Source organism: Ovis aries, chromosome 6, assembly GCF_016772045.2.
Source record: "Ovis aries strain OAR_USU_Benz2616 breed Rambouillet chromosome 6, ARS-UI_Ramb_v3.0, whole genome shotgun sequence".
Lineage (NCBI taxonomy): Eukaryota > Metazoa > Chordata > Mammalia > Artiodactyla > Bovidae > Ovis > Ovis aries.
The window spans coordinates 68,508,710-68,524,568 of record NC_056059.1 but is presented as its reverse complement, the minus strand read 5'-3'; the positions used below and the strand labels follow the sequence as shown (position 1 = coordinate 68,524,568).

The 15,859-nt window shown below is 43.5% G+C and overlaps 1 protein-coding gene across 5 annotated transcripts in view; it reads left to right on the top strand.

The window, feature by feature from the left end:
* The window catches only part of LRRC66 (leucine rich repeat containing 66), a 29,247-nt gene extending 14,842 nt beyond the window's left edge, over positions 1 to 14,405 (top strand). For all 5 annotated transcript variants that reach the window (XM_027970994.2, XM_042251412.1, XM_042251413.1 and 2 more), the window contains 3 exons: positions 857 to 1,026; positions 7,754 to 7,943; positions 9,557 to 14,405. In XM_027970994.2, coding sequence (XP_027826795.2) covers positions 857 to 1,026; positions 7,754 to 7,943; positions 9,557 to 11,277 — 2,081 coding nt within the window. In that variant the 3' untranslated portion in view covers positions 11,278 to 14,405. The remainder of the gene's footprint in view (positions 1 to 856; positions 1,027 to 7,753; positions 7,944 to 9,556) is intronic.
* Positions 14,406 to 15,859: the final 1,454 nt, after the last annotated feature.

Below are 15,859 nucleotides of genomic sequence, written 5' to 3'. Positions count from 1 at the left end.
GATATAACTACAAAATAGAATAATAATCTCTGTAAAGAGGAAGAATTCATCCATGTAAGTGAAACACAAAACAATTTTTTTCTCTATAACCATAGCAAGATCATCCAGTTTTACCCACAGATCAATCAAATAAGCAACTATTATAATTATCTCATTCAATCCAGGTTAGATTTTTTTTACTAGCGCTCTTATAAAATTAGCATGCGCATGCGTGCTAAGTAGTTTCAATGGTGTTCGACTCTTTGTGACCCTGAAGACAATAGCCTGCCAGGCTCCTGTGTCTGTGGGATTCTCCAGGCAAGAATATTGGAGTGGGTTGCCATCCCCTCTTCCAGGGGATCTTCCCCACCCAGGGACTGAACCCACATCTCTTATGTCTCCTGCATTGGCAAACAGGTTCTTTACCACTAACGCCACCTGGGAAGACCCCAAATTAGCACATGTTCATATGAAGAAAGAATTCAAAGTGTATAAAATAATAGCATAGTTTCACCTTTCTTCACCATCCTGCTCCAAAGTGTAAATACCACTGGTACCTTACCTAGTTCATCTCCTTCCAGGCCTTCTTCTCTGCTCTCTCAAACAAAATGTATCTGGTTCTTCTTTTGCAAAAACAATAGAATTATACTCTATACTTTTCTGAAAACTAACACTTACCTTCCTGTTCAGTCAGTTCATGTTGGTCTACCCCATTCTCTTTTAAGGCTACACAGTATTTATAGTATTGATAGACTACCCTTTGTTTGCCTATTTCTCTGTTGTGAACCATTTAAGTTGTATCCAGTTTTCTACCATTATAAACAATGCTGCAGTAAATATCAGATTTATATTTCAATCTGCTTTCTAATTTTAACAGGACTATGGAAACTAAAGTCATTACAGAGTTTGGATCTGTCATTCAACAGGATATCACAAATTGGTTTGTCTGATTTTCATAACTGCCTGCAACTGGAAACCCTCTATTTAAAGAGCAACAGGATATTCAGAATTCATCCAGAAGCCTTCAAGGACCTAAAAAATTTACAGGTTAGAAAATAAAGTTTATAACATCTCAAATATGTGGACCTACAGGCAATTACATTAGAACTCTTCATTAAACAGTTTGTACATGCCCAGTAGTACTGGCTACTAATCAAAAAATATAAGTCTATTTTAAGACTCCCCTGAAAAAGTTGAAGTCTCTCTCTTGCCTCAAAACTCCAAGGCCTCAGTAGTGGACATGAATTTTATTTGAACATTAATATTCAGCAGCAAGAATAGGCACATTATTTTTCCTAAGTCAAATTAAACTCAGCTCTGAGCTTTCTCTTACCAACTGGCAAGAAAATGAATCTCAGTTATTAGGAAGGCTCCTTCTCTAAACTACAAGGTCAGTCAAATATCCCTGGTATTTGATGCAGTTTGGGACACTATGGGCCTATATGGGCTGTTACACCCATAGGGCCCAGGACGACATGAATCTCAGAAGGCTAGTGACGCTGGTGCCTCACACCAAAATTGTACACAGAATAATACAAATAATAATGGTATCAACATATACTTGCATCACACATACCACATGCCACATACTGTTTCAAACATTAGACCAATATAGGGGGGGACCCATGTCACATTTTAGAGCCCTGCTGCCTGGCTCTCGGGCACCCTGCAGCGAATCTCACCAAGGTCCTGACATCCTGACAGCTGTGAGTGTGAGGAACTCCCAGAGCCCTGCTCTAGTTCTTACAGCTCTAGCCCCTTCTCCTCCAAGCCCCTTTCTCCCACCTCCCCCTCTTTGAGGAGCTATTGTAAAATCTCTCCTCAGTGCTCCTTTAGAAATACCAAAGTGGCCAGCAGTGTGGCACCTAGAGATGCCTTGTGCTGTGCTTAGTTGCTCAGTCATGTCCGACTCTTTGTGACCTCATGCGCTGTAGCTTGCCAGGCCCCTTTGTCCACCGGGATTCTCCAGGCAAGAATACTGGAGTGGGTTGTCATCCCCTCCTCCAGGGGATCTTCCCCACCCAGGGATCAAACCCAGGTCTCCCACATTGCAGGCAGATTCTTTACTGTCTGAGCCACCAGGGAAGAGCAGAGATGGCTTAGGAGCAGCCTAAGCCCCCATCCCTGTAACCTGTACCACATACCCACGTTCTTTACATAGGCCACTATCATCCAATAAAAACAACGTGAGCCACAGAGGCAATTTTAGATGTTCTTGGTAACTTACTTTTAAGAGGTAAAAATAAGCAGGTAAATTTAATTTTAGTAATATGTTTTATAACCTAGTATACTCAAATACTATCTCAGCATGGAGTCAATATAAAAATCATTAATGTATTTGGAATACAGTCAGCCCTTTATAAACAGAGACTACACATAGACATTCTCAAGTGGCCAGGGTGCCCTTCTCCTTTAACATACAAATCTGATTGGCCCCTGCCTGCGCCTCCAGGTTCATTTCAAGCCACACTCCTCTTGCTAACTGCTTTCCTGCCTAGTTTTCATCCCAAGCCCTCCCATCTTGCTAATCCTTTTGCCTGAAAGAGTGAACTCTTACTAATCCTTCCAGCATCTCTTCCTCAAGGAAGCCTTCCCTGGGCCTCTAGATTGAATTCATTCCCTTTACACGTATTTAATAGGCTATGATTTTTCCTTATTGTACATATGGAATCTGAAATTATTTCATTTTAGGTATGGTTAACTGTTAATGCTTGTATCCCTATAATCCTCCTACTAGGTGCAGAGCTCTTTGAGAATATATGGGTGTGTGTGTTCAGTCGCTAAGTCACGTCCGACTCTTTTGTGACCCCATGCCAGGCTCCTCTGTCTCTGGGATTTCCCAGGCAAGAATACTGGAATAGGTTGCCATTTCCTTCTCCAGGGGATCTTCCTGACCCAAGGGTTCAAACCTGTGTCTCCTGCATTGCAGGCAGATTCTTTACCACTGAGCCACCAGGGAAGCCCCTTTGAGGACATACATTATGTCTATTTTGTTTTCTAGTGCTTAACGTCTGTCCAGTACATACCATGTATTTACAAACTTTTGGTGAATAAACAAAGGAATGAATGAATAGATGATGTTCATGCATAGGTATATAAATTATCTATTGCTGTGTAACAAATTACTGCAAACTTAGCAGTCTAAAACTACACACATGTATTTATCTGATGCCTTCTGTGGATCAGCAATCCAGGCAAGGCTTGGCTGGGGCCTATGCTGAAAGTGTCTCAAGAGACTGCAGTCAAGATGTTGGCCAGGGCTGGAGTCTCACGTGAAGGCCCAACTGAGAAAGGATTCATTTCCAAGGCCACGTGGTTATCGGCAGGATTCAGTTCCACATGGGCTTTTGGGCTGAAGGCTCAGTTCCTTGCTGGCTGTCAGCATAAGCCTACACTTGTTTCTGTGCCATGTGGGCTTCCACACAGCAGTACACAGCATGGCAGCTGGCTTCAGAGCCCAAACGAGAAAGCCTGCCAGCAAGAACATTACAGGCTCATGGAATGTAATCATGGGAGACGTGTCTCATTGCTTTCAGCATAGTCCATTTGTTAGAAGCAAAGCAGAGGTCTCACCTCTCCCCCTCCAAGGAGAGGCGATGACTCAAAGGATGTGAATGTGGGGAAGGTTTTCTGGGGACCTGTCTGCCATAGTAGTTATCAGAGCAGATAAGAAAGTCTACTTCACTTGGCAGCACTCCACAATTCGCCACAGAAATGTTGTCAGATTGCCTGGAACCCCATTTAGTATGTTGTATACTGATTATGTGTGTGTGTGTGAGTGCTCAGTCGTTTCAGTCATGTGTGACTCTTTGTGATCCCATGAACTATAGCCCACCAGGCTCCCCTGTCCATGGAGATTCTCCAGGCAAGAATACTGGAGTCAGTTGCCATGCCCTCCTCCAGGGGATTTTCCCAACCCAGGGACTAAACTCACATCTCTTGCATCTCCTGCATTGGAGGCAGATTCTTTTACTGCTGACCCACCAAGGAAGTCCATACTGATTATATTTATATACATAATTTCCCTATGCCTGTTTTATTTCCTATGCATTTTTATTGTACTTATAAATAAAAGTCTTCTGCAGCTCACAGGTAATAGATGCTACAGTCGGACTAAAAAATAAGCCCAAGAATGTTTAAATCGTCTGTAATTCTAAATTACCCAAGTTGCCCAGAATCATACAATTTATCCTTCTCTCTTATCCCTTCTGCATGTTCAGCAATAACTCTAAAAACTGGTTTGGGGACATGATGAGAATCTTTGGTACCAGAAAGCTGAATATTAAAATGGATGCTGTTTTTTTCCCCAGATGATATATTTAATACTTGTGCTATATTATGTATCTTCTCATGTGGGAATCTTTTCAGAAGCCAGATAGATTTTTTAAAGCATAAATCCATTCTCATGTTTGGATAGAATGAAAATGTTTCATTGGCATTTCAAATTAGCCTTCCTTTTTGCATGCCATTCTTCCTAGCATAGTGATTTGTTACCAGCATTACATGTTTCTCCCAATCTCTTTACAATATAATGTACATTCCTTTCAAATGATGGTGAATGGTCACTTCTTTAGCAAAATTGGTCTGTTTTCATCTTTTCTCAGAAATTACCCCTCCTGAATCATTTTATTAGCTTTCTGTCCTCTATTCTGTTTTGATTTCAGTTTCATGATTTGTAACATAACAGCTACTAGGATGAAAAAGCAGATGTACACGAAGAAGAAAATGCCAACTAAGGAATATTTCACCTGTTGATGAGAATGGTGTATGTCAGGGGACGTTCAACTTTCAGTTCAGTTCAGTCGCTCAGTCATGTCCGACTCTTTGCGACCCCATGAATCGCAGCATGCCAGGCCTCCCTGTCCATCACCAACTCCCAGAGTTCACTCAGACTCACGTCCATCGAGTCCGTGATGCCATCCAGCCATCTCATCCTCTGTCGTCCCCTTCTCCTCCTGCCCCCAATCCCTCCCAGCATCAGAGTCTTTTCCAATGAGTCAACTCTTCACATGAGGCGGCCAAAGTACTGGAGTTTCAGCTTTAGCATCAGTCCTTCCAAAGAAATCCCAGGACTGATCTCCTTCAGAATGGACTGGTTGGATCTCCTTGCAGTCCAAGGGACTCTCAAGAGTCTTCTCTAACACCACACTTCAAAAGCATCAATTCTTCGGTGCTCGGCCTTCTTCACAGTCCAACTCTCACATCCATACATGACCACAGGAAAAGCCATAGCCTTGACTAGATGGACCTTTGTTGGCAAAGTAATGTCTCTGCTTTTGAATATGCTATCTAGGTGGGTCATAACTTTTCTTCCAAGGAGTAAGCGTCTTTTAATTTCATGGCTGCAATCACCATCTGCAGTGATTTTGGAGCCCGAAAAAATAAAGTCTGACACTGTTTCCACTGTTTCCCCATCTATTTCCCATGAAGTGATGGGACTGGATGCCATGATCTTTGTTTTCTGAATGTTGAGCTTTAAGCCAACTTTTTCATTCTCCTCTTTCACTTTCATCAAGAGGCTTTTTAGTTCCTCTTCACTTTCTGCCATAAGGGTGGTGTCATCTGCAAGGGATCCAATATGTTGCATTTTCCTTTGTGTACCGTTTCTCAAGGACTCTCTGTTCCTTATCAGTTCCTGGAATACAGGAACAAGTAGAGCTGCACACAGTTCTCAGGACTGAGATAATGGGAAAGGGCACCTGCTTGGATTCCTTTCAGTGACTCCCTTCAGTGACTCACTTCAGCGACCTTGTATGTATTAGACTATCCATTTAGTTGCAACTGGTGGAATTTCATTCTTTGTAATGGCTGCGTAATCATTTTACTGAAGATATATAAGCATGCAGTTCTGCTAATAAAATACCCTTGCTCCACTAGAGACCTGGGTCCCCCGCACCCTTCTTTCTGTCTTCATTCTCGTCAGAGTGTGGAAGCCTGCCAAGCTCACTTTCTCATCCAGGCTTTCAAGACCTCCTTGAGAGGACGCCCTGTGCCTTCATGAGCAGTACAAGTCCTGTGCATGGGCTTTCTTGGTTTTCCATGTAACCCGAGAGATACTGCTCTCTTTTTTCTCTCTTTCTTTTCGTCCCCAGGTCCCGGTCTGTAAAAGACCATAACAGGTGTATACAGAAAGCTATTGATCCTAGACAAGGCCAGGCCAAAGCAAAGTTGTTTTGTGTATGCCTTCCAAATCTCATTTCCTATTTTTGACCCCCTTCCTTTAAGAGTTAAGAGTGCTTGGTTACTCAACAATGCAAAGGTCCCCTTCACTACTGAGTATTGGTGGTTATGGTGTTGTTTGAGTATCTGAATCAGCTTTTCTTAAGAATTTATATGACCTAAGATGCCAATGCTGCTTTTTCCCCTGAGTTTATTAAACAATTGACCTGAATTACATTCAGACTTTCTGGTTTTTATCCATGGCTCTCTTTTTACTTTTCAGCAAAGTTTGCATTTATGATTTGCTTTCAAACCCCATGATCCCACTCTGGTGCCTCACACTCCAGGCCTCCTCTGCCCAGCCCTTCACCAGGGCAGTGAGCACTCAGGCTCCAAGAGGCTGCATCCTGGAATAGAAGGCACCCAGCTGCAGAGGCAGATCAGACTTTAACTCTGCCATTCATTCATTCATTTGTTCATGCCTCCATTATTTTTTGAGCATGTGGTTACCAAGTTCTAGGACAAGGGCCTATGTGGCATATACTGTGACCCCATCCAGTTTCCTCCTTTGTAAAAAGGGGAAAATGACAAAGCTGTTGGGAGGATCAGAGATAAGGCATGTAAAGCACCCAGTAGAATGTCTGGTACACAGCAGCAATGCTCTGTAGACAGCAGCAAGAGCTACACCTAACTCTGCTTCCCCTACCCCATAACACCCCTGCCAGATCCAACTTCAGCAGATCCTGCTCTGTGTTTCTAGAGTCACTGAGTCCTTTTTGTTCCCCACATTCCCTTTTTTCATATGAGACTAGGAAAAGTAGTCATTTTGTGTATAGTGAGTAGCCATGGATGCAGAAAGATCCATGATAAGGTAAGGTAGTATCTTATCTTCACACGTGATGTGAAGAGCAGACTCATTGGAAAAGACCCTGATGCTGGGAAAGATAGAAGGCAAAAGGAGGAGTGGGCAGCAGAGGATAAGATAGTTAGATAGCATCATCAACTCAGGGCATGAATTTGAGCAAACTCTAGGAGATAGTGGAAGACAGAGGAACCTGGAGTGCTGCAGTTCATGGGGTCACATAGAATCAGACATGACTAAGCGACTGAACAACAACATTTAAAATAATATTGTCAAAAGAATCCTCTTGGATCCTGTTCAATCACAGTTGTTCTTCTGGACTCTATCCTCATCATCCAATGTTTTCTGCCACTTTCAAGATTACAGGGCTTCTAGACATTCTAAACCTGGTACCTAATTCCAAATCTTGATAAGAATTGGGAGTCTAGGTTATATCTAGCAGTAGAAAGCACAACTCTTAGGAAAAAAGGAAGGTAAAGTGGCTGGGCTTTTAATAAACACTCCGGACTTAAAGATTTTCCATACATTTAATCTTCAGAACAACCCTGGGAGGTAGGCTCATTGAGAGTCAACAATTTGCTGAGTCTCACAGAGTTCTTAGGGGCAGAGCAGAGATTTAAACCCAGTAGTCTCTGACTCTGAAATCAGTGGGAAATTCATATTGCTTCCCTAGAGATATAGACCGTATCTGTACCTCATTTGTCTCCAAACGCCTTTATTCACAGACTGTCCTGATTTTTTTTTCTTGAGCAGATGGTAGACCTCAGCAACAATGCGCTGACAGCCATCCTGCCAGTGGTAATCATGGCCCTAGAGCTTCCCCACCTGGAGGCTGACCTGGCTGATAACCCATGGCAGTGTGACTACAGCCTGGCAGTCTTCCAAAATGTTATTTCTGAGTCCTGGAGGAAAAGGTGGAATGCTATTTGCAATGAGTCCACAGGTAAGTCAGTAGTACCTCTCCTCTCAAAAGTGGTTCCATTTAAACAGAAAAAAATGCACACAAAACATGTAGTGTCATTTGAAACAATGACAGCTGCCTCAGGAGCAAGAGTGCATTAGTAATTCTTGGGCTGTATCACAGAACAATTGTTGGTATCTGTTTTCCTCAATTCATGAACAATTTTCTTCACGTGGTCAGGAACCACTGGATTTGGTCAAAACCAGAAATTTCACAAAGAATGTTTCTCTACAACCCTCAAATATCATATTTTTACCCAAAAGAGTAACAAAATAATCAAAGAACTTCTAAAACTTGAACCATAATTATTTAAGATACTTGCTACCCCTCTGAAAATGTAACATATACAAAACACACAAATTTAAAAAGTATATTTTTCTTTGATTTTTTTTTTATCTGTCACTCTCCCAAACTGCTAAAATATGTGACTAGAATTGAATATTCTGGAAAGTTTTTTTTTTTTTTTTCACTATTAACTATCAGGCTTCTCTAGTGGCTCAGTGGTAAAGAATCCACCTGCCAATGCTGGAGATGTGGGTTTGATCCCTGGGTTGGGAAGATCCCTTGGAGAAGGAAATGGCGGCCTGCTTCAGTATTCTTGCCTGAGAAATCCCAAGGACAGAGGAGCCTGGCAACTACAGTCCATGAGGTTGCAAAGAGTCAGACACAACTGAGCAGTGAGCACTGTTGTTAGTAACTATCTTGGCTAAATCTAAAATCAAACTCCTAACTGGGACAAAAGAGAGAAATGGACTTTTCTTTTTTTTTTTAATGAGTTCTGGCCTCTGCTCTACTCAGGACTGTTATTGAGTAGAGACATAGCCATGTTTAACAGGTTTAGGAGAAATCCATAATGATGAGAGAAGTCTTTAGTATCAGCCATACTTGTTTCATCACTCTGTAAAAGCCACACCAGCCTTCTGAGTGTGGAGGGCAGAATGTCAGGAACCAGTAGAAAAACCTGAATATTTTTGCTGTTTACCAGCACTGAGGAATGGTGAGGAGATGATATAACAAACACAGGTGGGGCCAAGGCAGATTTTGCAGGGGGCTGATAGAATGTCCTCACAGATGTGCAGTAAGTAGGTAAGGATGTGGAGAGAGGAGGGGCAATGTGACTATACCCACAGCCTTGCTTCCTTCCTCCTGTGGGCAGGAGTCAGTCAGGAAGCCTAAGAAACACAGCCTCTGGGCCTTGGAGCCTCAGACCCAAGCCTGGGAGCCTTGTGTAAATGTGCACAGAGCCTTACACACACTGTTGGCATCAGACAACCAACCAATCAATCAGCCAGTAAAATTGCTGATCATGTAAAACAGACTTTACGTCTAGCTAGATAAGGACTGAGGCTTCCCTGGTGGCTCAGTGGTAAAGAATCTGCCTGCAAGTTAGGAGATGTGGGTTTGATCCCCTGCGTCAGGAAGATCCTCTGGAGGAGGGCATGGCAACCCACTCCAGTATTCTTGCTTGGTGAATTCCATGGACAGAGGAGCCTAGCAGGCTATAGTCCATGGGGTTGCAAAGAGTAAGACACGACTGAAGCGACTGAGGACTCACAGATGCTTTTAAATCACTGGAATCTCATTCCCATTCTTAGGGAAGGAGGATGCACACTGGTGGACCCCCACAAGCAGAATGGCCAGAGAGACTCACCTTCCTCAAGCAGATTTGAAACATATGAAAACCCTCATACGGAGCAAAGCTGAGAGGGCCCAGGAAGTGCGCTTTTCTATGCTGGAGAAGGACACTGCAGGCTCTGATGTCGGTGACAGGCCGAGACAGCTGCCAAAACGGGTTAGGAGGGCCGAGGATGTGCACGCTGCTGGCAGGCAGGCAGACTCTTCCCAGGACCTGGTCCTGGCTGTCTGTCTGTCGGTGTTCATCACGTTCTTCGTGGCTTTCTGCCTGGGGGCTTTCACGAGGCCTTATATGGACAGACTGTGGCAGCAGAGATGCCGGAAAAAAAGTCCAGGTTCAGCGCTGGGGAACGAGTATTCAAACCAGGCCTTCTACGATGAAATCGAAGGTGCGGTAAACCTACAGCAGCCGAGGATGGATCTGCCCCAAACTTTCCACCATCTAAACCTCTATGAGAACCAAGCCCCACGCGCCGCTGTGCTTCCACCAAGAACGGTGGCACCGAGCAGAAGGGAGGCTGGCGGCCGGCAGGACCGGGAACAACGCGGGGTCCCCACTGGGGCGGGAAGTGGGAAGGATACGGTGCCTCCAAATCACAGTGCAGCCCGGCGCGTTCTCTACGGACCGCCAAATGCCCATGACACCCAACTCACATCGGCGGGATGGGACCACGTCTACAGGAATGATGTTCCGGGAGAAGGCAACTATGACACTGTGGCCAGGCAAGTTTCCCTCGGTGAGCGTTCAGTGGGCATCCCTGCAGTGGCTGCCAGAATACAGACCAGCCCTGGCTCAGTCCGTAAGGATTCCGATGAACTAGGCCCACCCTGCCCCAGAGAAACGACAGCGCCTCTCTCCCAAAGACCAGCGCGCGCGCACGAGCCCAGCACCGGGGAGGAGAGAGGAGGGGTCCCTCCACACTGCCGTTCAGAGTGTTCTAAGGAGAATGGGCAGAGCGCACAGCAGCAGAGGCTCCAGGGCGCCGGCGCTGAGGGACAGCCTCCCGCCCACTACGAAGCGGCCACGCTCAGTGACCCGGGAGACCCGTCCCCACTCGGCGGCCCTCCAGGATGCCGCGGGGACCTGCCAGTGACTCCAGCTTACCAGGAGCCCGCGCAGAAGCACACTCCTGACGCTCAGTATGAGGTGGACTCTGACTCCGAGTCTGAGGAAGGGTCTTTATTTACTCTGAGTTCAACAAGTTCAGAAGACTGGAGAAATGTGGCCGAAGAAGAGGCAGGTGGGGAGCAGAGCTGGAGAGCCGAGGAGCCCCCTGGGGACCAGGTCTCCTATGAGAGGAGGGATAGTGTCAGGCCATTAGAGAGTCCTGAGGAAAACATCACCTTCCAGAAGACTCTGAGGAAATGCGAAAATCAGGAAGATCATTTTGGAAAAACTGTCATTTCTGACCCAGACTCTCATTTGTGCCAGACTCATCTGGAAAGTGCCTCTAACACCAATAATTATGAGGATCCCTTGCCCGGGTTATCAGGCAGCAGTTCTAGCAGTGAGGAGGTCCCAAGCATGTCCATTTACAACTACATCTCTGCTCTTCAACCCAGCACAGTGGAGTGGCAGTACTCACTTAGAGACTTGGAATTTGCAAATGTGGATGCTTTACCACAAACACCACCATGTTCTGCCAAAGTTCCCTCAGATCCTGACAAGTGTCTGTCGTGAAGGAGACACAGATGTTTGTAAAGAACTTTATGTTCAAGGAATAGACACAGCTCAAAACAGTATTCCTTCCAAGGTCACTGCAGGGCAGAACTTGAGAACCTCACAACAAGATTCTGAACAGGACAACAAGAATGGACACTGATGCAAATGAGGGGTGTGTCTGTCCTCTTGGGGACAATGATTCCAGAAAGGTTATAAGTAAAACACCATTTATGAAGGGGTAGGGGGGCAAGAAGGGTATTTGGAAGATGGTTTCAAGAGCCCGGTACCACTATTACAAGTGCTTTCAGATAAAGCCAGCTCACTGAGCACATAGGAGCACTTCAGTGATAAAGACTGGGGTCAGCATTCAAAGCTGAGTCAATGAACTGGAGTCTCTAACTTCTAATATAATTAGAATATAATTAGTTAATTCTAATATAAAACTGCCATTCATAAGACATGGGTCATTTAGGTAGGGAAGCATTGAGATACCTAAACATCGAAGGTTCCAATTAATAAATTTTACACTAAAATTTAACACTGATGGTATTGCAGTTAGAAAAAAGGTGATTCCAATTTTTATACTCAAATGCAGACCCAGAGAAACCTGATGGGAGTTAGCTGTCCATGTGAGGACCAGATCTGCTATGACAAACATAAGGATGTTCAACCTGAAAATCAAAGGGGATTCAAGTAACATCTTTAGTGCATAGTGAAGCACTTGGATGGAGCTGCTGAGGAGAGTTTACTGAATTTTGCACAAAGAACAGCACAGCTTTTTGGAGTGTGATTAGAAAACTACAAAACTGGAGGGATTCAGAGCAATTCTAAATATTTGTTTAAAAATGTTAATGGAGACTCCATTTTGTAGAACAAAGTGTAAATTAAAAATTATTTTTCAGGATGAGCACTTATGTTTCTTGTAAAAGAAAAAGGTACTCCACCGTTCTATGTTGTTCTAAATGTCTATGTTGTTGTCATTTTTAGCTATGTCTGGCTTGGTCCCAGACCCTCTTGTCCTCTGACTCAGTTTCCTTTCCCCGAGTGAGCTGTTACTTGTCATGGCTTTTAATTGTTATTTTCTGCTTCTGTAACTTCAGCTCTGAAATCTTTCTGGAACTGTAAACTCACATCCAGCTACCTGTTGGATATCCCCATAGGCAGTTCAGTCTAAGCATGTCCAAAGTGAAACGCAGTAGCAGCGCCTAATTCTTTCCACCACCACCCCAGCCTGATCCTGCATTTCACTATCTGCCCTGTTGCTCCATCCGGGAACCTGGGGGTCCTCCTCTCCTTGCTGCCCACATCTAATTATTTTCATTGAGTACAATCACTTCTAGCCCCTCAGTATCTGTCAAGTCTGTTCTATCCTCTCTGTCCACACAGCTCCAGCTTCAGTTCTCACTTGGACACTCCCACTAGATCTGGGAAGACAGCACACTAGCTGGGTTCCTCAGCACTGGCCCTATATGCCTGTATCATTCCCACACTACAGCCAGGGAGCGGTTCCTAAAACCCAAGTATGGTCACAGGGCTCCCATTTTTTGTGGATGCAGTCTTTTCTGTTATTTTTTTTTTCTTTTTTAATAGCACCACGTAACTCCCTGTCTCCAGACCTTTGTCCACATTGCATCTGCCTGCAATGTTCTTTCCAACCCCACCCAACAACCTCACCACCAAAGCCCCCCTTTAAGCTCAATAGACCCTACCTGAATCTCACCCTTAACACTTCCTCACGGAAGCCTTCCTGGACCCCTAGACTCCGTTGGATTTTCCTGTTGCAAACTCTCATTATACAAGCATTGTCCTTCACAAGGAGAGCTTATTGCAAGTAAAGTTGAATAGTTATTGGGTGATGGTTGGTTTACTGTCTGTCTGCCTCTTCTATACTCTTATCTCCACAAGAACAACAACAATGTGTCTTGTCTCCTAAAGGTCTAGCATTTAATAGGTTCTTGATATATGGATTTATTAAATGAATGAAAACAAACTCTTTAGTACTGATCTGGCCCCACTTTCCATCCAACTTTTCATGTAGTATTTATCTCACTGTGCAGTACCTCACTCTGAAATCCACACTTACAGACACACCAGACTATGTCACCCTTGCCCACTCTGCTCCCCACATTTAGGGGCACATCTGGCCTTTCCACTAAGTCCAGTCCCTGCCTGGAAGATGTCTCTGCTGTTTTTGAGACACTGTTTAAGGTCACCTCCCCCAAGAGCCTTTCTCGGCTCATTCCACCCAAGTAGAATGGACCACTTCCTTCCTCCCTCCAGTCCCTGCTATACTGCTCTGGGCTGTGGTGAAAACAAGGCTTCACATGGTTTGACTGAGATCTGCTGGAGACTCTTCTGTGGGCTGGATGAAGTTCATTACCAGCATAGGGTCTATAAAGCTGAAAATCATCTCAGAGTTTGCAGTTACTTTATAAAGTGAAAAATTACTTTCTATTTCAGCAGCACTGAAGAAAAAAAGTATATATGGCTTTGACTATTTTTGTTTGTTTTTGTTCACACCTCTAAAAAAAAAGGCTTCTGGTAATGTGGCATAAACATCACAGGTATTGCAGTTAAGTAGGTCTGTATCTCAGCAAGCGCTCATAAAAAAATTTTTTTAAACCCTTCTCAGTAGGCCTGTTTGGACAGAGGAGCCTGGAAGGCTACAGTCCCATGGGGTCACAAAGAGTCAAACACGAATGAGCTACTAACACACACACACAAGCTTGGCTAACACTGCTTGATGTGAGTGAGATTTGAGGCCCACTACTTCCAGATTTCCAAAATGTCTCACCTTTGGGGTCTGCCCCCAAACTGACTCAAACTTTAAAATTCCTAAGTTCCTTAGATAGCCTTTATCCCAGTTTCACTTATTCCAATTAAGCCTCTAGTTCTATTATGACACAAATGACCTTTCAAACATCTCACTTTTCATTAAGATAACACTTTTTAATTTCTTTAGCAGAGTAACTCAAATTTTTATCAGCCTAACAATTCCATAATAGAGTATTTTCATCTAAGAAAACATTGGGAAAACCCCTGGCATAATTAACCTTTACATGTTTCTAAGACTATTAAACACATCGTGTACACATGGCTGTACAAACAACATATGAAACATTAAAATACTTTTCTTAAAAAAGCAACTAGTGCCACATTTACTTGTCTTTTTGATGTTATTTCAGGTTTAGTAAAGTCATTTTGGTTCAGGTTGACAAAAATTTCCCCTACCCCTCTAGAATGGTTCAAGATGTAAGTCGTCAGGCCTCTCTCCCCTTCTCTCCTCGGGAAAGATTCATCTTGCTCTTTCAGTGGCCATGCAGGGTGAAGGAGAAAAACAAAGGAATAACCGCTGGAACCATCAAACAGCAAATAGATATAAGCTAAGAGACACTGCCATATTTCCAGTTCATTTGAAAGACAAAAGCCATTTGACTCAAGGCTATATGTTTTTCAGACCCAAGGGAGATGGAAGTGAGAGGGGGAGAAGGAGTTCCTTTTGCCTATGAATTTCACTAGAACTAGATTACTATGTCATCAAATAAAAAGTGGCCGGCCCCAGACTTACAACAGGAGGTCTTACTAGCAAGTAGGAGGAAAGAGTGCTGTCTTTCTGTTGCCTGAAAGTCTTATATTCATGAGAAATTGAGGGCAAAAACTGATTGTCTAAACATTGTTTCTGCACAAACTAGCCAGTTTATATTTTTCAAATAACCACGTTAATGTTCTACTACTATCTGAAAAGTCTAGGTGTCATGGGCAGTGAAAGTGTTACTGAATTTTAAGGCTCTGCTGACTCTATATATAATTTAACATACTCAATATAACAAGCATACTTCAGTCACCATAATGAATAAGGACATCCCAAACCCGGGCACGAAATCTTTTCAGTCTTTTGTTGATAGGCATGTTGTCTGCCTTTGTGTGTATATGTATCTGCAATCCTGAAGCACTGTGTGCACTTCCACATGGTAGCATCTTGGCTCATTTGAATAGATGCAACCCACACTTGTTATTGGAAAAGAAAATTCTTCTTTTTCTTTGAATGTCATTGACTGTGGCTTTCAGGACTCAATATATTTTAATTAACCATAATTTTTGGTTTTTAGTTTTTGATACTTAGATTGTTGCAGTTTGGTCAATCAATCCTCCTTTAGGCTGGTTTCTCCATCTTTCTCCAGATTTTCTAAAGCATCATTACTATCTGGCAATAAATGTTCCAAGTCCATCTAGAATGTTACCCCAAGAATGGAATCAGCTTCTCTCCAAAGAGACCTGCTTAAATAGACCTGCTTAAATAAATAGTTCTGGTTTGTCTGCTATAATGTGAAATGTGCATTAATGAAAAACCACATGTTTTACAAAAATACACATTAAAAGTCATGGGGCTTATGGGATAAATAAAGTTAGGGAGGCTGCTCAAAAGATAGGCCACCTTGTGACTAAAGTGCTAAGAAAAACAATCATTGGTACCTTGGCAATCACCTTGGACCACACATGCAGGCAGCTAGACATGGCTAGAGGCTACCAGAGTAGACATTAAAAATTCACATAAACATTGAATGGCAATACTGGCCACTGTTCAGTTAGAGCAGAGCCA